At 42.9% G+C, this 23,683-nt stretch overlaps 1 protein-coding gene across 1 annotated transcript; it reads right to left on the bottom strand.

The window, feature by feature from the left end:
- Positions 1-5,392: 5,392 nt before the first annotated feature.
- Positions 5,393-6,745, bottom strand: LOC147422767 (uncharacterized). Its single transcript, XM_086502802.1, has one exon. The coding sequence runs from the start codon at positions 6,728-6,730 to the stop codon at positions 5,543-5,545; it is 1,188 nt and encodes a 395-aa protein (XP_086358928.1). The 5' UTR covers positions 6,731-6,745; the 3' UTR covers positions 5,393-5,542.
- Between the last annotated feature and the right edge of the window lie 16,938 nt (positions 6,746-23,683).

The raw sequence follows: 23,683 nt of genomic DNA, 5'->3' as shown, positions 1-23,683 counted from the left end.
CACACACACACACATAATTTATATGGATGTTCTATAGCAAAACCCACCAAGCAAGACCAATTGCATAAATTTTGGCTATCAGTAATTAGCTAGTTCACCTTGCGGAACAAGGTTTTAAAAATGGCTTTTTCTCTCAGTATTGTTGACAGTGAAACAAAAACGAGTTGCGCAAGGTAAAGTATATTTTTGCTTTTAACACAAGTCTCGTGAAATATTTTGTACAAAGCCTCAATTATATTCAATTAGAAGAGGAAAGTTCTAGTAGCACACATGAGTGTAGCGGGTTGTATCTTTTCAACATTTCTTCTGGCTGTCTTGAAGAAATTGTTTGCAAGTTGGATAAGTTGATACTTCTACAAATGAGTTCAAAATTTAGGCACAACAAGGAAATCTATCTGCAACAATATGCTTGGAAGGCCTACAAGAAGTTCTCCTGCATACTAGAATTTGATGAGCAACTGGAAAGGAAGTTAAAACAAGAAGTGGGGCCTCAATTGGTGCTCTAAACAATGGGTGTACATGTTAGGATAGATATTTCACTATGGAATATGTGGAGACTGGTGTACCCGTGGGCTTGCTAGTCTCAAAGGATAGAAACAATGTTCAAGCAAAAAATGGAGGAAAACTCCAACCCCTTTGTCATACAGTTAAAGAAACTTACTTTATCTCTTGTATCAATCAGATGCAAGATGTTTCCAATGGCCCCTGCATCTTCTCCAAAAAAATCGTAGATGGCATCTTTGGAAGGATCTTATACTTAAATTAGTTATGGCTTTTGCCTGGTTAGAACTCTAGCTTATTTTTCTTTTGAAGGGATGTCTCTCTCCCCACGTGTGAGGAGAAGTTGTATTTAATTTTATTTTCTTTAATATATTTCATGTCCTCTAAAAAAGAAAGGACCAGTTGCATAATTCTTGGCTGCCAGTAAGCTAGTTCAGCTTGCAGAACAAAATCACTCGCATTGGTTGACAATAACATAAATGATTTCAAGATGTTCGCTGTGTTGAGGACAAATTGGATGGGGACAAATACCCAATGTGGGCTTATCTGATGACGCATGTTCTTGTGTACAATGTTGTGCAAGACATTGATTCACATCCACCTTCTATGGATACAGGATCTATCGAGGATGTTGCGGGTTCTAGCATGTTTGTTGCTGTTAGAGTTGGTTTTGCCTACAACTATGCAATCTTGTTGGGATATTAGAGATGCTTAGGCGCATGCATTGATTGCATTATGTGTGAAACACAATATCACTCCTCACATTTATCAATAAAATCAATGACAAAGGCTTGGGATACTTTGATTGGTCTTTATGTAAGTTGCAATGAGGCTAAAATTACATTACTGTATAAAGAGCTCGAGTCAAAGATTATGCAAGAGGAAGATGACATGGATACTTTTCTTGCTTGTGTCGAGGATATCATTCAGAAACTCGTTTTTGCAAGTGAAGTTATTTTTGACAGATAATTTGTGCATATTGTTCTTGATGCATGTGCATGTTGCTATTACAAGAGTCACTTTCAAGAAAGAAAATGGCTGAATATCATGGAATTGAGCAGGCTTTTGTTGGAGGTGGTAACCAATGCAACCACTTCTCATGGTTATTTTGTGAGTTGTAGATCATCTCTCGTATCTAATGCTTTTGCTGGCATCAACTTCTCTAGGAATTTTGGTGAAAAAGGCAAGAAGAAGATGCATGCTGTAATGGAAATGGCCTAAGAACTTTGAAAGTAGCGGAATTAAGAAATTAGATAAAGCACTCTTGTGAGGTTAATTTGTGAGTACAGTGGGTGAACTTAATTGATGATAGCAACATAAACATGGTACTTAGTTAACTTGGCATGAAAAAAACGTTTGCAAGAGAGAGAGAGTTTAGAGAACATGACAACAGTTGAGGACCGGATTCATACGGAGCCGGTCCCCCCTCCAATAGGCATTTGCATTATAGTTTCTCCCATCAAGACAGACTTGGTACAATACAATCTTTGTGTTCCTTGTGACCTAGGTGATGCAATGAAGATGGAAATAATCATGCATCGCAAGCATAACATAAAATTTGTAGAAAGCATTAACTATCCCAAGCCTCAGTCCCAAGGCCTCAAACACATTCAAAGGTGGAGAGAGCTAGCGGGGAATGAGGGTAGGGAAGAGTGTTGGTGTAGGCTCTCACTTCTCGAAAGATTGGAGAAGGAGGTGGAGTTCCTCTAGTTTCACCAAGTAAGAATAAATCCACAAAATGAGTGTGTGTGTGTGTGTGGTGTATACCCCCCTAGCACACCCGTTGCTTGCTTGGGGCGAGTTCTACCCTTTTTTCCATGTCTCAAGCTCACTGGACCCCTCTCTCCCTTACCAATCACATGCAACATACGTTTCAACTACATGGGTAGTCTTTGAACAAGTGTCCCCCTTATCCCTTAGAGAGAGAGAGAGCTTGAAAATATCTAGATATTTGTTGGATGGAACTAGAAGCTCATTGGACCCCTCTTTAGCCCAACCAATAACATTCAAACACACCATGTGGCTAGGCATAGGGAGAGTCTGACATGTGTCCCATGTGCCCCTTGAGAAAAGGGGTGCCCTTTGGGTGAGTGGGAGGTTAAGTCAAAGATTCCCCTAACTTTGGGACTTTCCACCTCCTTTCTTGGGTATTTTTTTGGCTCAAGCACCTTACCCCCCATGCATGGGAAGCTTCTCAAGCACCTTCCTCATTAAGTATGACAAGCACTTCAATTACCTTAGTCATCAAGCATGACAAGCACCTCAAGCTTAGGTCGGGTTCCCACCTCAAGCTCAACCCTAGCTTGCCTAAGGTGAAGGGACTTTTAACACTAACCATTGGAGGTCTTTAATGAAGCTAACCCTAAGGTCTTTTAAGCTCCATTAGTTAGCCTTTCTCTTTGACATACCATCTCTCATTTGGACCCCTTTACTATTGGCCCCGTGTTGAGATAGATCCGTACGCACATGTCTATATTCTAGCCCTTGTTCCCGTTTATTATCCCACATTAAATGATCAGTTTAATGTGAGACAATCATTTGGGTTGGTTAGATATTAGATTTTATGACACATGCCATTATTGCAAGGTTAATTCTCATTTGATAAAGCAATGTCCTAAGTTGAAGACAAAAAAGGCCAAGAAGAAAGAGGCTTGATCTACAACCAATAAAGCAATCACAAAATCTTCTAGAAATGAAGATTGTGCTATTGATGTAGATGCAAATGCGGTATTTAGTGTAGTGTGTACTTATGATCCTCCTATCATGATGCATGTATGTTAGTTGTTGCACATTCACATGTTTGGTACTTTGATAGTGGTGTTACAAAGCACATTACTTCACATTGTGACTTGTTTTCCTCTCCCGAGACTGTCCCTCATGGAAATACGGTCACTTATTTCAAAAACGCTTCTTATCTGATTGGGCAAAAAATCCATCAAGTTTGTTCATGTATTGTTTGGAAATGCCTTTACCAGAATATCTGTGAATGGGGAGTTAACTAATGTTATTATTCTGATGAGGTCTATCAGGCATGGCTCCCCTTTAGCCCCACTCTTGTTTGTTATTGCCTCAGATGCATTTGGCTGGCTGGTTAAGAAAAGGATGCAAGAAGGCAAGTTAACAGGTATCAAGATTGCTGGGTCCTCAAATGATCTTTGTGTGCAAATGTTTGCAGATGACACAAATGCTCTTACTAATGTAGATAATGAATCAATTGATGCTTTCATGGAATGTCTGAATATTTTTTGTCAAGCTAGTGGGTCACAAATTATCCATCAAAAGACTGGTTTTAAAGCTTCAAATGGGGTAACTCCCTCCTTTGTCACAGATGCAGGCTGCAAAGTGATATCAAATGGCTAGGTCTTCAAGCTTTTGGCGATCCTAATGGGGTTCAAGGTAATTATGGAGCAAAGGTGGGAGTGGATCATGGACAAACTCAGAAGGAAAGTGTTTATGGGACAGGCTTATCAACCCTCTTTGGCTTCTAGGACCTTTGTTTTCGTTTCATGTTGGAAGCCGACCTGTACCCAACTCAAGTAAGTAGTGTCTTTGTTTTCCTTTCATATTGGAAGCCCACCTCTACCCAACTCAAGCAAGTAGTGTCTTTGGCAAGAAGGTTTCTCTGGGGTGGCTCTAAGGAATTTACTATAATTCCCAAAGTTGCTTGGAAGACTTGCTGCTAGCACAAAACAAGGGGAGGCTTAGGCATTCTGGATATAGACAACATGGCAGTCAAAATGGTAGGCAAATGGATAGTTAGAGCCATAGACAGTGAAGACTTCTGGGCCTGTTTGATTAAAAGACACATTCCTTAATTCTATGCGCAGGATTACAAAGCTCAGAGAAATCTCTCTCTTTGGGATGTGATTTCCTCTGGCTGGAAATTCAAACCCGTAGGCTTCCAACTCATTATCAGAGTGTGGAATTCTTGGTTCAGCATCAGAGAGGTTTTGCACTTACCCAAGTCTATTTTGTCTAACTGCCTTATGTTAACTGAGGATTCTATTTGGTTGGGGTGGGTTGCCAAAAAGCTTGGTAAAATTCTGACAATCAAAGCTCACAAGTGTTTCAAAGCAGGGATTAGAACCTGGGGGGATCTGTAGAGAAATGTAACATTACTAACCCCTATCCAGATTTCTAACCTTTGAACAATATTTCTTCTAGTTGTCTTGAAGAAATTATTTGCAAGGTGGATGAGCTGATGCTTCTACAAACTAGTTTAAATTTCAAGCACATAAAAAAAACCTCTCTACAACAATATGCTTGGAAGGCCTACAAGAAGTTCGCCTGCATATTGAAATTTGATGAGTAGCTGAGAAGGAAGTTAAACAAGAAGTGGAGCCTCAATTGGTGCTCGAAACAATAGGTTCAAAGGTCAGGATGGATATTCCACTATGGAATATGTGGAGAATGGCTTACCTGTGGGCTTGCTAGCCATCTCTGAGGATAGAAACAATCTTCAAGCAAAAATGGAGGACAACTCCAATCCCTTTGTCATACAATTAAACAAAGTTAATGTCTCTCTTGTATTGATCAGATGCAAGATGTTGCCAATGGCCCCCTGCATGTTATCCAAAGAAATCATAGATGGCATCTTTGGAAGGATCTTATGCTTAAGATCTACTCTAGAGGGAGATTAATTATGGATTTTGCCTGCCTACAACTCTAGCTTTTTTTCCTTTTGAAGGGATGAGAGGGATGCCTCTATCCCCACCTGCGAGGCAAAGTTGTATTTCTTTCTCTTTTCTTTAATATATTTCCTGTTCTCTACTTGCATAAATATTCTTTGGCTGCCAGTAAGCTAGTTCAACTTGCAGAACGAGGTTTTAAAGATGGCTTTTTTTTGTTAGCAGTGTTGACAGCGAGACAGGCTAAAGTATATTAATGTTGCTTTTGACACGTGAAATATTTTGTACAAGCCTCAATTATATTCAATTAGAAGAGGAAAGTGCCTACTCTGGTGTACATGAGTGTAGCGGGCTGTAGCTCATTGTGCAGGTGAGCTAGCGGGCAAAATTGGGGGCTGCTGGCTCCTTGATGATCAGTGATCTAGGAGGGCGAGGCGGAGCGAGAGAAGCGCCTGAAAGAGGGAGGCCAGGTGAGAGCGAAGCGTGGACAAACACGCTTGGGCTTCTTGCGCCCTCTTACGCAGGCTATCCACGCCCTGCCTCATCTGCAACACCTGCACGCCCTCACTGCTGTCTAGCTGATCAGCCGTCATGGAGGCGAGGAGGGAGGCCGAGGAAGAGTGAAGGCCTTGCAGCTCCAGGAAGACAGCACCCATCTCCTCCCGCCTGAGATTGCGCTGCAGCCGCTGCAGAGGGGCTGCCCACAAGGGTGGTCCTACTGTCGCCCTTGAGCGGACCCTGCTGCAGTATCGGGCGATCAGCTTGCACGTGCTGCGCATGGCAGAGCTGGTGGGAGCAGAGAAGGTGGAGAGGGTGGAAGTAAGTACCAGCAAGGAGATGAGCAGGGTGCCGTCCAAGGCGGCCAGATCTGAAGTGCTTAATGCAGGGGCTGCTGCGCGCACGGATCGGTTGAGGGCAGCGTGCGCTGCGTCCCTGGAATGCTTGCTGGCATTGACGTCCAGCTGATGGCAGGCCGATCTGAGCCGATGGGCGGCTGCATGTATCTTGGCCCGTGTCATGTGAGGCATCCGCAGGGCCTGCCCCGCGATGTGCAGCGCCCGCTGCAGCCGGCCTAGCTGGCGCTCAGCGTCCTCAGCCATGTGCTGGAGGGAGATGCAGACGTCGAGAAAGCTCAGCACCTCGTCTGCGCGCTCTCGAGCTATAGCTGCTAACTGTGAGTTGAGCTGTGCATAGGGATCTGGAGAAGGATGTTCCTGTGTAGATGAGGGGGTATGGATAAGGAGCGAGGCAACGGAGGAGTGGGTGGCGAGCGTGCAGGCACAGGCGTCGATCAGCCAGTTGAGATGGGCGCTGCCGCCGCCGGTCTGCAGCTGCAGCTGCTGCGCCCGTGCGGCCAGATCGGCCTCAAAGCTGCATGTCCCTATTGCTGCGCCTGAGTAGAGTTTCTGCTGCTGCGGCGGCAGAGGGCTAGCAGTGCTTGTGCTTGTGCTAGTGCTTGTGCTGCTGATCCTGCGGAAGGAGTGCTGCACCAGCAGAGCCAGACGGCTTCCAGAACCCATTTCGCTCACTTGGAGTCTAGCTTGTTGTGAGAAGAGAGCGTGAGATAGCGATGAAACTTGAAAGGATTCGGGCACAGCCATCTGATTTTAAATGTGCGCAGCTTCATTGGATGAAGCTAAAGGTGCCTGTGGGCTCCACGTCGTACGTACCATGCATCGCAGCAGCTGAGACTCTACATGATTTGGAAATTGAGAGTCTTGCCTAGGCAATCGACTATCCATTTTTTCCCCGAGGCTATTCTCTTTCTTTAGTGGTCGAAAAGCAATCGACTATCCATTTTTTCCATGAGGCAATTCTCTTTTTTTAGTGGTCGCAAAAGCAAAAGCAAACCCACATCATTTCAGTGTGTGCATCCAACAGTACCCTTTAACCTTTGAGGCGAGGCCTCACGTCATTGCTTACTCCCTATTACAGGCTGCACCTTTGAAGTTTGCAAGTACAATATAGCCCACAAAGATATCTCATATCACCTTGTTGCCCCATTCCAAATCACGTCCCTCAAGGACCCACATCACTGGCACTCAACCCGGCCCGAGCCTTGGCCCTCGTCACTATATGGCACGGCTCTGGCCAGGGGGGATCTAGGGCCCGAATTTGGGGGCGCAAGGCGGCTTCAATCTTTGCCGTCAGATCACAAAGTGAACTAGGGGTGAACTCGGGGCAAAAATGGCACCCCAAGTTCACTCTTAGTTCACCCCCCTAGTTCAACCCTAGTTCACCTGCCTTGCGGGGTGTGGGTCGAACTTGGGACATCTCGGTTGCCACATGAATGCCCTACCACCACGCTAGCGCGTGTCGTTATCCATGTTGGCATGGCACATGATCATACCCTAGTTTAAGCGCCCCTAGTTCACCCACCCCTAGCTTACCCGTCCTTAGTTCACCCTCAGTTCACCCCTAGTTCACTTTGTGATCTGACGGCGGAGATTAAAGCCGTCTCGCGCCCCAAATTTGGGCCTTAGATCCCCTCTGGCTTAGAGCAGTGCCATATAATGACGAGGAGCCCCGGCCTTAATTTGGAGGCCATTTTGGGCGTCATTGGCATCTTAGGCATCAAATGAAGCTTAGGATGGTCCATAAAGGCTTCACCATGAAGCTTTTGTATTGGGCTAAGCGCAAGTATAAGGAGTAAGGTGACACACACACACACGCGCGCGCGCGCACATACACACACACACATGCATGCATAATGTGAACTTGTGGTATAGTCTATTTAGTAGTATGCGTATAGGTGTTCTCACTTATTACTGATTACAGGTCCCTGGAGGCTGAAGCATTAATCAATAATGCGTCTCATGATTTTGCATTTTAATTTTTCGGCCAACCATTGAGGTTCGTGAGTGGTGAGTTGTGACTCGCAGGCTCGCAGTGCACTTGCCACTCACTCCTGATTTTTGACTCCTTGAGTTGTCTTCTTCGAGGATGCTCGAGCTCCTTGCTTGCTGGTGATTATCTCATGTGCATAGAGCAAGGCCCAGGCACTAGTGACTCCTCTCTCTCAAGCATGCTGATTCCTGAGCCATCCTCTCCTGAGTCCTCATGCATTCTCGACTGCATGGATTTTGTCATGGTAGAAAGAGACAACGATGGTTCATATGAAGGCTTGTATAATAGGTATTTGTGCCATCTATCAACTTTTGTGATTATGCACAACAATATAATATGCACACACACACACACACACACACACACACACACACACACACACACACACACACACACACACACACACAGAGACCTGCAAAGGCCACGTTGCAGCGTGCAGGGTTTACTCTAGATTGTATGTTTGCTACTCAATGAGCTCTAATCTCTTAATGATGTTGTTGTCCCATAATGCAGGGCCACAACCACCATTAGAGGACTTGCTACTGGTCTCTTAATCCGTGAACCAAGTCAACTCGGGTTGTAGAGGATGAAGGACCTTTGTTTCCTCGTGTTTTCATACTAGAGTAACATGAAGGTGAAGTTTGCAACCCTGAGGACACTACTGAGGCATTTGAAATGGCTACAACATCAAGGGCTTTTTTGGTTGCACTACAACACGTCGCATGAATATCGACACGTGTATCGACAACAATAAGTTTGTTTTAAGAATAAAAAGCCCTGTATAAGCGTCGATATCAACGTCGTTATCGTATTGTTGGTATGAGAACGCTAGTATACTTATCATCCAAATAAACGGTGCAATGAGCGTAGGTATACCTGTTGAAATAAGCGCCAATTTTTTTTTTATCATTCCAATGCTGATAATAGTGTGTATATCGACGCCTATTGCAAGGGATATACAAGATCTAAACTATTCTGACACCTGTACCGGCACCAAAACCTACAAAATTGTTTCTGGGCAGAGAGGGCTGGGAACTGATGCTGCATGTACTATAACACCAGGAACCAACCCTCTCTTCCTAAAGGAAGAGTGCAAAAGCAACCGCACTCCACCTAAAGTTTGACGCTGAAGGGCGAGAGGTACATTCAATACAAATGATTAAAATTGTAAGTATAACAAAACCAAATAACAAAAGCTTAAACATGACAAGTTTTCAAAAATATAACCATAACCTCGACTCCCAAACCATAGGCACATCGACATGAAGATTTTCTAACCATAACTAAAACATCCCTTGAAAACCGCAAGTATAACATTATGAACGTTTTCAAGCAGGAACTGTACCATGATTTGAAAATCATAACCATAATGACAAGAAGATTCTTAAACCATAAATGTACCATAATTAAGAAACTGTTACGATATTCACAACATAATTGCAAAACCATAACCATGACCTGATTGCCATACCATAACCATAGCGTGATTGCCAAACCATATTTGCAAAACCGTAAAGTGATTGCCAAACCATATTTGCAAAACCATAACCATAACCTGCTTGCCATACCATAACCATAACCTGATTGTCAAACCATATTTGCAAAACCATAACCATAACCTGTTTTCCATATAACATGATTGCTGTACTATAATTACAAAACCATAACCATAACCTAATTGCCAAACCATATCTGCAAAACCATAACCATAACCATAACCTGCTTGCCATACCAAAACCATAACATGATTGTCATACCATAATTGCAAAACCATAACCATAACCTGATTGTCATATCATAATCATAATCGTAGACTAAATGAAAAACCATAAACATAAACGTCAAATTGTACATGTATACAATGAATGAGCACAACTGTATCAACATGACCACAACTACAAAAAATTACATATATAGAGGATGTCACCCTCATTGTCATATAATATAATATCTAACTTTTCCAAATGATTTTCTCATATTAAATTGATCACTTAATATGGGAAGGTAAAAGGGGAACATGAGTTAGGATATAGGTAAGTGCTTCTAGACCTATCTCAATACAAAACCAGCCCCTAAGCATGTAAACAGGCGCAAGTCGAAGTTTTTCAAGAAGCCTAAACGCCGCCCGCCAGCAAATGCGCAAGTGTCCCCAAGACAACCGCAGCGGCGCCGAAAAATAGCAAGGGCATTTGCAGAAATCCATCACTACCAGAAGACGACGGAGCTTTTGATTCAACGCGCCCCCTTTGCTCGCACTATGAAGGAGGTTCTTCAAAGATATGGAAATTAGTATAGAATGCAAGCATTAGAGCTAGAGGCTATTCAAGAAGCTGCAGAGGCCCACATCATTTCGGTGTTGGAAGATACCAACCTATGCGCCATTCATGCAACACGAGTGACAATACAGCCAAAAGATATGTAGCTTGCACATCGATTGCGACGAGACTTCGAGAATTAGCCGAAGTTACCCCTCTTTTTGTATTGCACACCCTTATCTTTGTAATGATTTGACTTTCCAATGAAAATATGATCAACAGTTGTGTCTACTGTGTCTATTATCTTTGTAATGAAATGACTTTGTAATTTCAAGTTTTGTATGTAATTTCAGTAAATTTGTGCTTTTTAAGTACCCTTGGGGGTAGATAAGCCTATAAGGGGCAAAAAAAAGCCTGGCCACAAGGGCGTGCAAATGGCTCATCCATCAGTTTTGGATGGGCCATTTGCGCGCCCTTGTGGACAGGCTTTTTTTTGCCCTTTGTAGGCTTATCTACCCCCAAGGGTACTTAAAAAGCACAAATTTACTAAAACCTATTGGTTTTGAAACATTATTTTACATGGATCCTTGTGGACACCCTTTTTTGGCCATTTCAAGCTTTGAATTCCCTATAGGATATCAACAAAAACAACATATTGTGAAACCAAGTGTCTATGCAACATTAATTTGTATTTTTCAAATGTCCAATGTAATTGGACTTTTTGGTGCAGGGGTGTACTAGGTAGAGCTAAAGCAGGTGATAGTGTGTTGGAAACTTCATTTCATAATTGATTTCACCTTTTCTAGTGTCCTTGAGTGTGAACATATGTTGGAATTGCCATAAAAAGGGTGCATCTAAATTAATGATGCTATACCAATTCATTTCAATAAATTTGTGCTTTGTAAGTATCCTAGGGGGTAGATAAGCCTACCAAGGGCAAAATAAAGCCTGGCCACAAGGGCGTGCAAATGGCCCATCCAAACCTGATGGATGGGCCATTTGCGCGCCCTTGTGGCCTGGCTTTTTTTGGCCCTTGGTAGGCTTATCTATCCCCTAGGGAACATAAAATACCTAAATTTACTGAAATTGACTTAAATTACATACAGAACTTGAAATTACAAAGTCACCAATCAAAACAATTTTCATATCACCAATCGAAACAATTTTCAAGATTGACAAATCACATTCAAAAGAATTTGCAAGATAGAGAGACAATTTCAAATATTTTTTATTACTTCCAAAACGGTGATTTTACATCATGTATCTGAGGAGTTCATAATTTTTTTGACCATTTCCTGGCACCTATTTTGCACGTAAGGCAACTCCCTAGTCAAGAGGGACTGCGCTATGGCCTTTGGGTTAGTTGAGCCAATGGAAGCATGTATCCCTATCTGGGTAAGCACTTTACTACGAAAGCCAGTGCCAAATGTTGTGCATACAAGGGATCTACGCACTAGGAACACTTGATGCGCAGTTTGAGCAATGGTGCTCAAACACAAAAACTTGCTCAAAGCTTTTAACAACCAAGTCATAAAATGGGCTTGGGGAGTAAATTCATTATGGATAATGGCCACATCGCAAAGGGGGAGTTGTCCTAGGTAATGCGCAAGGGAAGCTTGAGGTCCAAAGCCCGTCCGCTTGCCACACGTCCTTACAGCAAAATCATCAACCTCCACGACATCCTGTCATAAACCGATGAAGGTTGAGAAAAAAGACAATGAAGGATAAAATAGTAACTTGAAAATTAGGAGACACTTTACCTCCTGCTCCTTGTTGTCCTCCTCCCTGTTGCCCTTTTCATCCAAGTCAATGCTCCCATGCACCACAGATACAAGCTTTGGTTCATCAGATGGGAGGTTGCATAATGGTATAGGCTCCTAGCAGCCTCAACCTTCGCTTGCGTGGCTTGGAATTCTTCATCAGCCACGTGCAACTGCTCTGCTGCCAGGATCTCCGCACATACAACTGCAATAGTGTCAGCAACAGAGTCCCCATCTGGCAAGAGCTTGCTTTCTAGGGCATCTAGCATTGTCTAAGGGACATTTGGTGCTGTTGCATAGCACGCTCAAGAATTCATCCATGTGCAGGCCAAATGCTTTCTCCAAATCATGCAGGAACACATACTCCTCCCCATCCTCTAACACTGAGGAGAAGCGGCTGATTTCTACCTCTGGGATAGCCACATCCATCAGTGGTAGTGGCACTGGAGTGTCAGTAGGGCCAGCCACAACTATGGATTTCTCAACCACTTCCTCAAGACCCCTAGGGTACTCGAGCCGGTGTGCCTTTCCTTCCGCTGTTCATGGGGATAAACTGTTGCTCCTTGGTGTCCTTGATAAAGGACCCAACCTGAAGGTGTGGTAAGCGGAGCTCCTCCAAATCAGGTTCCTCGCTCACCAAGAAGATAAATGTTCCAAGCCGAGAAAGGTACTCCACCCCCAACTTGCGTTTCTTGAGCGCTGACACCCCTGGGGCTTGCTCGTCCAAGTAATGGCCTGCATCGGTTGCAATTTCTTGGAATCGTTGCAACCGCTTGGAGAATGGGCGATCACCTTTGTGTATATAGCGCAAAAGATCGCAAGGCACCCAGATCCCTACATGTGGGGGGATAGATACAGAATATTTTATGATGTGCTCCTCCATGAATGCAACAATATCGGCAAATGTATCCATGTGAAGGGCAACTGTGGCGTCAAGGTCAGGGAGACGAGTAAAAAAGGTGTGGAGGTCCAACTTCCCTTTGTATTTGATGTCCTCGAGGAAGAGGATGAAGCGTGACAAAGGGGTGGATGTGGCTGCAGATGCAGAGGCTGTGGAAGCATCCATGTCTAGCCTGGGGTGTAGATAGAGAGTGGAGGAGCTCAAGAGTTGCAAAAGTGAAAATAGTGAATGAGTTAGGTGGCCCCCCTTTTATAATGGACCCTTTTTTTAAGACATTAAACAAAAGGCACTTTCACCAAAAATGATTTCTCATCCCAATGCAAAAAATTATATTCAAAGGCATGATTTGCCAAAGCAAATCATGTTGATTACAACGGGGATCAGTTTGAAAATTGCAAGAGTTACAAAGTTATAAGATCGATGGCATAGTTCCATCCATCCCCCAGTCCTCCTCGACCTTCAATTTGTCTTCCATTCTCTTCCCAATCTGCGGACATTCATTACAATCATCATCCAATGATCGACAAACCATGATGTATTGAAAATGTGGTGGAAGGATTCTCACCTTGTGACCTTGTAAACGAAATTGTGCATGTTGAAGGGCCTCAAAACCCATAATAACCAAATGTTCTCGAACATTACTGAGAGTCCAATTCTTGTTCACTTGGATTGCCTCCAAAGCATCATTGGGCATCTTCACTGCAATGTCAAAGCTTGCAATAGCGCCGTCTACACTTTGTAAGGGAGTCCACATTCCAAGCTTGCACATCCAACGAATAGTGAAATCGTATGTACAAGGAGGTGCGGGATTTCAAATAGCGCATTCCAATACCTGAAGCTCCAACCTTACAACGGTACCGGTACCCGTTGTGCGTTCCCTCCACAAAACCCCAGTCCTCTTCTTAAAGCCTTCCTAATTCCTCGTACTGCGTATCTTTACATACAAGCATTGTGGTAGTCTCCACAAATCCAAACTCTTTAAAAATGTGCACAAAACAATGAATAGGCAAAAACCAACTCAAGCCCACAGACCTAGAAGCTTTAGAGTATTTCAAAGAGTTTTGGATATCCATTATCATCTTTTGCTTGAAAGATGCTACCGACCACAAATCTGGCACCAGCCACTCCATACTTAATAAGGAAGTCACTTTGATGGGTTCAAGCGTTCCAAACGCTTGTGTAGCAATAGGGACAATATAGGAGTGAGAATAGAAGAAAATCCTTCTTTGAACCAGTTTGGTTGGGCAAAGATGTGGGAACATTATTGCTCCAATATTTGCATGTATAGCATTGAATGTGCCGGAGAGACTATGTAGTGACTGCTCCTCCACCAACGTGGATGGAAATATGACTATAAATGCATGACAAATCTTAAGTATGAATCCATAATAACATTACGTTGTGATTTCACACCTAACTTTGTATTCTCAAAACACAATGTGTTGGAAATCGAGCTGGTTGTTGCAAATGCATGGTTGACATTAAGAAAACATGTTGCACAATGGCTATGGTCCCCTTGTCTTTGCGGTTCTTGAAGCCAAGGAGCTTTCCTTTCCAATGAAGATCCAAGTTTTCACGATTCCGCACGATGAGGGCCAATAGCAGATGGTTGCATGTATACCCAAGCACCTTTGGTGAACTCTTGTGGCACCCACTCATCATCTACACCTCTAGTGTTGTGGCATGCAAGTGTTGTGACCTCATCCTTTGGCCGCCTTTGCGAAGTAGAGTTGGCCATGGTTGAGCAAAGAAAACTAGGAGGAGGAGAAGGACCTTGCTTGTTGCTACCATGTAGGTGGGATAAAGTGATATGAGAAGGTGGTTAACCCTTGTGGCAATGGGAGGAGAAGGCGGATAACCCTTGCTTGGTGTGGCAATGGGACGAGAAGGTGGATAACCCTTGCTTTGTGTGGCAATGGAAGGTGGTAGGGGAGGAGAGAGGAGATTCCTTGCTGCAGCAATGGAGATGGTGTAGAGAGAGAGAGTGTTGGAGTAGAGGATGAGTGTGATGGTTGCAACCAAGGAGGGGTTGGAAAAGGGGTTCTAGAGAGAGAAAATCACTTTTTTGCCTAAGAACTACTTTTGGGGGAGCTCTGGATAGCAAAAACATATTTTTCAAAAGTTTTTAAAATTTTTTGAATTTTAGGGTTTTGGGTGCACGTTTTGGGTCCACCACCCTCTTCTCATTGGCTGGCCTCTAATTAACCTTAATCCCAAAGGGACCCTAGAGGGTTCATATTTTTCCTAATGTACTCAAACAGAAGGTTCACAGTACCAAAGAAGAATGGAGCTTTGCGCTTCATCCAAGATATGTAGCCGGTCAATAAAGTCACAATCACGAATATGGGTACATGGCCAATTGTGGATGAGTTTGCAGAAGCATTTGCAGGAAGGGCAATATATTCTATGGGAGATTTGTACTCAGGGTATGATCAATTCCAACCAGCAATGGAAAGCAGGGATCTGACTACCATGAGGACACCTCTGGGTTTGGTGAGGATGTGTACCTTACCACAGGGAGCAACCAATTCGGTTGCACATATGATGAATGGTATGAATAAGGTCTTACATGACTTTATTCCCCAAGTAACTATGCCCTTTCTTGATGATGTTCCTATCAAAGGATGTGAAGAAAGTAATAAAGATGAATCTTTGGATTCCAAGGGGTGCCGCAACTTTTTGGCACAACACATAGATGATTGTGACAAGATCCTATCTAGACTGGAAGAGGTGAACCTTACCCTATCAGGACAAAAGTCTATGTTTGGAGTGAAGGAGGTGTTGATTGTTGGGCACATGTGTGGCCCCAATGGGAGACGACCTTGTCCAGCAAAAAATGATGCTATTCAAAAGATGAAGGAGGTGAGGAAAGCTTTTCCATGCATGGGAACCCCCCCATATATTTTTGCCCTTTTATCAAAATATTTCCCATTATATAAGTTACTTTTGATTTTTTCTTCCTTTTTCACAAACGTTTTAGCCTTTATTAAATAAATAATACTTATGCTAATCAATCACGATGTAGCATAATAAGTAAGCTTTCTTTGTTGATCTCTCTTTTGACCTTAAAAATATTAAATATATATATTCTAGTATTTTCTAATATATTTTTTTTCATGTATGTATATTATTCCACTCTACCAAATATTTTATTCACTAGTTTTCATTTTCAAACCTCAACCCCACTTTCAAATTTCAATAATACCTCCATCTAGATGATTGCCAATCTTTTCAACACTCTAGGTCATGTTTTCATACACATGAAGGAGCTTACACTTGAAGGCAAGAGAGAAGTCCACTCAAAGGGGACCACCAAAAGACTTTTGCAGCCACAAATAATACATTATTTGGCTGAATTTTTTAAGTAAAGAAGAATCCCGAATCTGAAGGAGCGTTCAACATGAAAGATGTAGCTCGTGATCTCAACTTTTAGCTCAATGTTTTTCAGAATTTTTGGAGTTATGAACACGGAGATATGATTTTTGTAGTGGACCCCAGTTTTCTCGTGTAATGGTGACACAGGCCATCCCCACTTTTCTTCCTTCTAGAATGGCTATGGTTCTACAAGTCTTGAAGCATGATTACAAGAGACAAGGCTCTTTTAATGAGGTCTTGGCTAGTCTAGAGTAATTCTGTCACCATTTTTGGAGGATCCATCCTCATCAACAAATATCCACCTTCGACAACCTCTCTTATAATTTTCTTACCTCTCTCTTCTCTCCCTAATGAGCTTATGTCTATCCAAAGCTAGACTATTGTAAATATTTTCTATCCTCCACATCCTACTGATAGCCGTTTTTCGGCTCTTTGTAATTACCACAGTGAGTTACCTCACCCTACCAAAATCACCCAAACACTGTGCCTATCCCTACCATTTCACTGTACATAGGCGTGCGTGAGTCACGGGACTTTTCCCATATCTTCTTAAAAAACCCTCAATTAGCTAGTCATTGGGCTAGTTGAGCCAAAAAAATACAAAATAAAAATAAATAAAAAATATAAGTATATTATGGCCCATGCGTATGTAAATATTTCTTTGTATATAGTGCCTAAATAAAAGATTTTTTCATAATTATTTTGGTATTTATTTAAATATTTCTACCTAGGTGTGTGTTATTTATGCTCTGTACATTGCCTCACCATTACCACAATTTTTTCTTACCATTTTTCATACTCTTTATTCCATATAGAAATATTTTCATGTAAGCTTCTCTTATATTTGGTGTAACTCCACCCCAACAAAAATCCAAAAAAACTAGTTTTATTTATGTGTATATTTTTTCACTATTTTGATTTTTCCCTTTCTACATCTATTTTGTTTTTTTCTAAAAAATTAGAACACCAAAAATATTTATCTTTTTATGGTAGCCTCATAATGAGAGAGATTTCTTTTGACCCCTTTATATTTTTTCCACTTATATTATTTATATTTGACATGTACATATTTTTTAGACCCCTCAATATTTGATTTTATTAGTTGTACTATTCACTTATATCCTAATCTCAACAATATCTTCAATTATAGACCTACCAAATAAGGTCAAGGGTAGGTGGCATGCATACATGCACTATGGAGGGCTCACTCTTGGAGCTATTCAAAAGAATCATCCAAAGAAGGACCCCTCAAGGACCTTGCAGTGGAAAAAAACGATCGGTTTTGCTGAATTTTTAAAATTCACTTGCTCTCTGAATTTGAAAAGGTGATACAAACAAAAGTTGTAGCTCGTGGGCTGAACTTTTGCCTCAAATTTTTTGATATTTTTTTGAGCTACGAGCTGTGAGCTATGAGTTTTTTAGTGGACCCCAGTTTTCCCATGCTATGCAGCCACACTCTCTCTTCCACTTTATCATTTTCCTCTTTCACACACACTTCTCCACTCATCATCCCCATCTCTCTCACCACTCCTCTCTGCACCCTACTCACCTTCTCCTCAACCTTGAAGAATAAGAGAAACCATGGTGAACTCATACCTCCCACACACAATTCCATTCCAAAATTGACCACCTAGTCTCATTTTTCCTCCTCCAATTTACCCATATCTATTAAAAAACCACAAAATTCAGCCTCTTCTCTTAAAAGTCAGCATCATGGTGGTTGATTACTCAGCTTCAATTATCTTGTCTCTCAAGGAAGGTGAAGAGTGGAGAAAAAATGTACCGTCAAAGCTAGTGGACCGTCAACAAGCGTCAAAATTGGCCCTACTCAAGACACTTGGAGCATCAACCTTGTAAGAAATCCACCTTTTCTTACCTCTTAAGAGTTTTTCTTCCTTATTTGTATCCTACATGGATACTCCCATTGTAAATATCCAATTCCATTTGTAAATTAATACTAACTCTACTAACACTAACCCACTATGAAAAGTCCTATCACCTCCATTTCTCTCCTCTCTCTTTCCCCACCAACTTCTTGATAATTCCAAGCAAAAGAAATTAGATAAATTGCTGAAAATCTAACCCAACCATGGTTAGAAGAGTAACCCTAGCCTTCAAAATTGCTATAAAAGGAGGGTGTAGCTAGCACAAAGGGGGAGCCATAAGCAAGAGCACTATGCTATAGCTTGAGAAGCCAAGCTCAACCTCTCTAGAAGGAGCTCTTGAGTGGAAGCTCATTGTCTTATGTGCATGTGTTGTAATAGGGGATTAGCAAGGGAACTCTATGCCATTGTAAGAGAGAGAGTGATCATTCAATTGAGAGTAGGAAATCTATCATTTCTCCTACTAGTGTAAGCCCAACATTCGCTGAATCAAGGAGGGTGGATTTGGACTAAGCTTGGATACTTTGTCTCCCTTCCAACGTGAAGTAATGGACAACAATGATGCGTAAGTGTCTTGGTGTTTTTTTGTTAAGTTCTTGATAGCTTGTCTCGGGTGTTGTCATCAATCTAGCCATAAATCCCACATACTGTAAGAGGGCGACAGGGTGGAGAGGACTTCCCTGGCCTTAAGACAGTGATTGGGGTGGCTTTTCTTGTGATGTGTTGTGGTGAAATTTTCGCAAGCTATGTTGAACAAGTACTAATCTCACTTTGATTTGTCATGACAGATTTGTAAGAAGGTATTAATGCAACAAGCACCCCCTCCCCCTTTCTCTCTCTTTCTTAAATATATAATTGTGTTTGCTTGATCATTGCCGATACGTTTCAAAGCAGCCCGAGCACTATCTCTCTCTCTCTCTCTCTCTCTCTCTCTCTCTCTCTGTCGTGTTTTAGGGTGTGAGAGTATTCCATTGGTGTTAGGGTTAGTGTAAATTCCTTGCTTGTTTGTGGGTTGCTCTAACGATTCTCCTCTTTTGCGTCCTAGTTCGCTCTTAAACTAGGTGGTGCCCCTTGTGTAGTTGGGATTTGGCTATGGGTTTGTTGTTTTGGTTTGTGTTGTGTTGTGCCCCAGCCCCATTGAGCAGCACGGGAGCCTTGAAGGGTGTCTAGAGGCCACTCTTCTTGTTGCCCGCCCCGGACCGCCTCACTACCCAAATTCTCTTGTTCTCTCTCTATTGACTCTGGTATTTTAAATAATGAGGAGACAAGATGGGAGCCACAGTCACATGCACCCCATTTTCCTAGTCACCAAAGTGGGACACTCACCTCAAATAGAAATATTGCTAAATCCTTCCCTCCTTCCCTATATAAGGATGCCATGAGAGCTCACTAGAGAGACAACACACACACACACACACACACCTATCCATACACACTCTTGTGCTACATGCTTGTAGCATGAACCCTAATCACATAATCACAACACCATCATCATCACCATCACCATGCACAAAAGATGAGCACCACACCTCCACACCGCTTGTAATTAAGGGTTGAAGGCACAATTTCAAGAAGAAGAAGGGTGGACACACTCATGATATTCCTCACCATCAACTCCCATCTCTCCATTATGCCTCCTACGATCTTGTTCCCTTCTCATTTTCCTGCCATACGCTACCTATTGTATTCATCTTTTGCAAGCAATCAACACACTCCATCTTGGTGCCATACTTTGTGTCGCTTTGGATACATCTCATTGTGAGTATGGTATATGCTTGTTCCTTGCCATTTTTTTTCTGCTTATGTTAAGGTGTGCGGACTCGCCACCACACACACACTCTCTCTCTCCCTCTCATAGTCCTATCATCTTGCTACTTCCATCTTAAGGTGTGCGGATTCGCCACCTTTTGTATGAGAAGTGAGCATACTTTCATGTATCCCTGGCCTCGTTATCTTCCTTACTACATGCACCCGTAGCGAGCCCATTCTCACTCACTCACCACTCCTCTCACCTTATTCTCCGACCACCCCATTCCACATTTGGGCGTGGATTTGAAATTGTTTTCCATGCATGCTTCATTGTGTATATGTATGCGTCCTAGCCGCATATCTTGCTAGGTGGTGCCCCTATTGTGTATTCTCCATGATGAGGCCATTGTGCATAGTCTTGGTGTAGAGGCCACCGGGTCTATTTTTTTCACTTCCGCCTCTCAGTTGGTGCCCCCACTGAGGAGGGCTCTTGAAACCCTTCAGTTTACAAGATTGAAAACCCTAAACTATTGTGAATGGATGAATGAGTATGAAGGATTTTCTAACTGGACAACAGAAGAAGAAGAGCTCCAAGCACAACTAGACGAACTCCGCATCTCCATCGAAGCTCGAGTGCCAGGCGTAACGGTAATCGATTTGAAGTGGGAAAGTCAACCAACGCGCCAAACCCAGTGGATATACATAAGCCAAGTGCCAAGAAGAAGAAGGAGGAGGTGGAAACCATGTCCGCAACCTACAACCAACCAACAACAACAAAATGGAAGGAGCTCTGCACAATAGAGAATCAACACTATTCTACGTTGAGAATCGGGTAACTCAAGTCACCGAGGTAATTATCATAGTCAGTTTTCAAGTCGCACCTGATGCTGCAGCACAGATAACAGAAGCATTGGCTCACACTCTCACTAGAGAAACTAGGGATCTACTGAGTTTGTTTCAGGAAAGAACACCACCCTCTCCTACAAGCTTGGACAGTGACTAAGCACCTCTAAGCTTCACATGAATCAGGACAACCTACCTCAAGACAGATCACACATACCAATACGTGTACGCTCAATCAAGGTAATATTGGACTTGAAGATTCACTACCAGCACATCATTGACACCATGCCGGGTGGGGAGCGGTTTTTTGAGGTTCTGGCATCAGATCAGCCATTTGTTTTACCTTTGGTACAAGGCAATGTACCGTTTGAAGTTTTAATCTATGTCCTAGTATAATAGGGTATACACGCCTCCTTGTAAAGAAGAAAAAAATTTTGCAAGTTAAGAAGTGTGTCTTTCTAGCTCTCTCTCAGTAATCATGGCAAGTGTAGCATTTCCAACCTTTACTGGTAAGGTGGGCGAGGATGCTGCAGACTTTCTAGACAACTTGGAAATAGCATGTGTCATCTCTGCGAGAGATGATGATGCTTTGCGCTTGCGCATCTTCCCACTTCTAATGAAGGTGGAGGCAAGATCATGGTACAATGCCTTGGCACAAGAAACCAAGGAACGGTGGGACTTATTAAGAGCAACCTTTGTCAAGCATTTTGGAGAGGGCACAACATCAGAGAAGCTATGGCAATTGTTGACAGAGTTGAAGCAGGGCAGTATGCTGGAATACGCATCATATGAGTCAAAGTTTGTAGATTTATGGGGGCGATGGGTTGCATCACTAAGAGAGGATGAGGGGGCACCTGATTTCCTAAAGAAGGATCAGTTTGTGGCTAGGTTATGGCCAACTCTTAAAGAGAAGGTGAAGGGAAGGTTTCCTGCTACGTATGAGCTAGCAGTTGAGGTGGCCCGCCTTAAAGACAAGAAGTTGCGCCTACAAGCCAGGAATATGGATGGAGAGGAAGCCGTTAGGACCCCACCACCTCTAGCACCACCTACAACAGTCGCCCAGAGGATTCAACCACAAGAACCAATTGAAGATCAGCAAGACCTGCTCAACCGAATCACCAATCAACTTGAGAATCTGTCAGTCCATTTGATACAACAAGGGCATGCACACAATCGCAACCAAGAGCAAGGGAGAGGACAACGAAGGCAAAACCAAGAATACCACTGCTACAATTGTGGGGAGGATGGTCATGGAATGTACTATTGTCCACAACCAAGGAGGCAGAATTTCAACAGAGGAGCCAGACAAAACCAGGTTTCACCACCAAGAGCAAGACCACCACCACCAAGGGCACCACGACAAGCACCCGTGCAAATCTTACAACCACCGATTCAACCATAACCACCACCACCACCACCACAACCTCTCATTCCACCCTTACCCCCACCACCAGTTGGCAATCAAACAGTAAGCGTCATCAGTCTTAAAGGTAAGGGAAGGGAGAAAGTGGAGGAGGATAAGACCAAGGTTAAAGGAGTAGATGCCATTGGGGTAAAACGCGCTAGGCATGGTGAATCTTCTCAAAAGGAAGAAAAGATGAAGAATAAAGGGGAATATAACAAAAAGCCGTCCAAGTCACGACGTAAAATTGACATTGTAGATTTTTCTTTGGGTGAATGTTCTAAACCATATGATTTGGTTCAAGATGTTTCTGTGCAGGGCCCAAAAATCACCTGGCCCCAGTTACTCCACCTAGCACCTAGGGTGAGGAGACAATGGACAAAGATGGTTAACACGAGGCGACCAAAGCCAAAGATATCTGGGGCTATCTCCGGGAGGAATCTAGACGACATACTACCAGTGATGGATGCTTACATCAAAGGGCAACACATCTCCAATATCTACATCGATGGTGGCGCACAAATATGCGTCATGAGTGAAAAAATGATGCACCGTTTGGGTTTAGAGGTGAATCGGCCGGCACCATGCCGAGCCAAAATGGCAAATAATTTAAAAGTTCAATGTGTTGGTGTCATAAATGCAGTTAGGATAAAGGCATTCAACACCGAGGTAGATGTGGACATCTTTGTCATGCCACACAAAGGGGAGGGCTATCCTATCATTCTAGGGAGGCCTTGGCTTATGGCTATGAGAGCTAAGCAGGACTGGGACACCGGCATAATCCAGATGAAGGATGCAAAAGGAAGGCCAATACTTTACGACATGAAGATAGGTCAACAACGCGACATGGATCTAGAAACCTCCGAGGATGAGTTTTCTAGTGGTGACTCTTCAACCACTTCAGAGGAGTCAATAGTGAGTGAAGAAAGTGACAGTAGCATTGAGGTGATGGGGATCATTCTCAAGGACCCTAAGAAGATGGAGCAACCTGATGCCTCATCATCAAGCCAAGGGGAGACACCATGTATACAACCTCTGGTAGAAGCAAGTAAGCTACATCAAATGCTCTCTAGTGAGTTGTGTGGGAAGGAGCGTGAAGATTATATTTTGATGATAAGTAATTTTACCACATTGTTCATTGATGAATTTGATAAAATCACTGGCATCACAGTAGTTCAACATCACATTAAGCTCAAGGAGGGAAGTAAACCTGTAGTGCAGAAGCTCAGGCGGCTAGGAGTAATTCAACAAGACGCCCTACTCAAAGAGGTGAGGAAATTGCTAGAAGCCGGTTTTATCTATCCTGTTGAAGACTCAGAGTGGGTTTCTTCAGTGGTAGTCACACCAAAGAAGAATGGTAAGTGGAGGGTTTGTGTTGATTACAAGCCTCTTAATGCAGCCACAAAGAGGGACCATTTTCCTCTTCCTTTTCAAGACGAAATACTCAATGAGGTAGCAGGACATGAGCGCTACACGGTATGTGATGGCTACTCAGGCTACTTCCAAATTAGCATCGCTGAAGAAGATCAAAAGAAGACA

This window comes from Adiantum capillus-veneris, chromosome 27 (genome assembly GCF_014529385.1).
Source record: "Adiantum capillus-veneris isolate H3 chromosome 27, ASM1452938v2, whole genome shotgun sequence".
NCBI lineage: Eukaryota > Viridiplantae > Streptophyta > Polypodiopsida > Polypodiales > Pteridaceae > Adiantum > Adiantum capillus-veneris.
The sequence above is the reverse complement of the archived record's forward strand: the minus strand, read 5'-3'. Positions and strand labels throughout refer to the sequence as shown.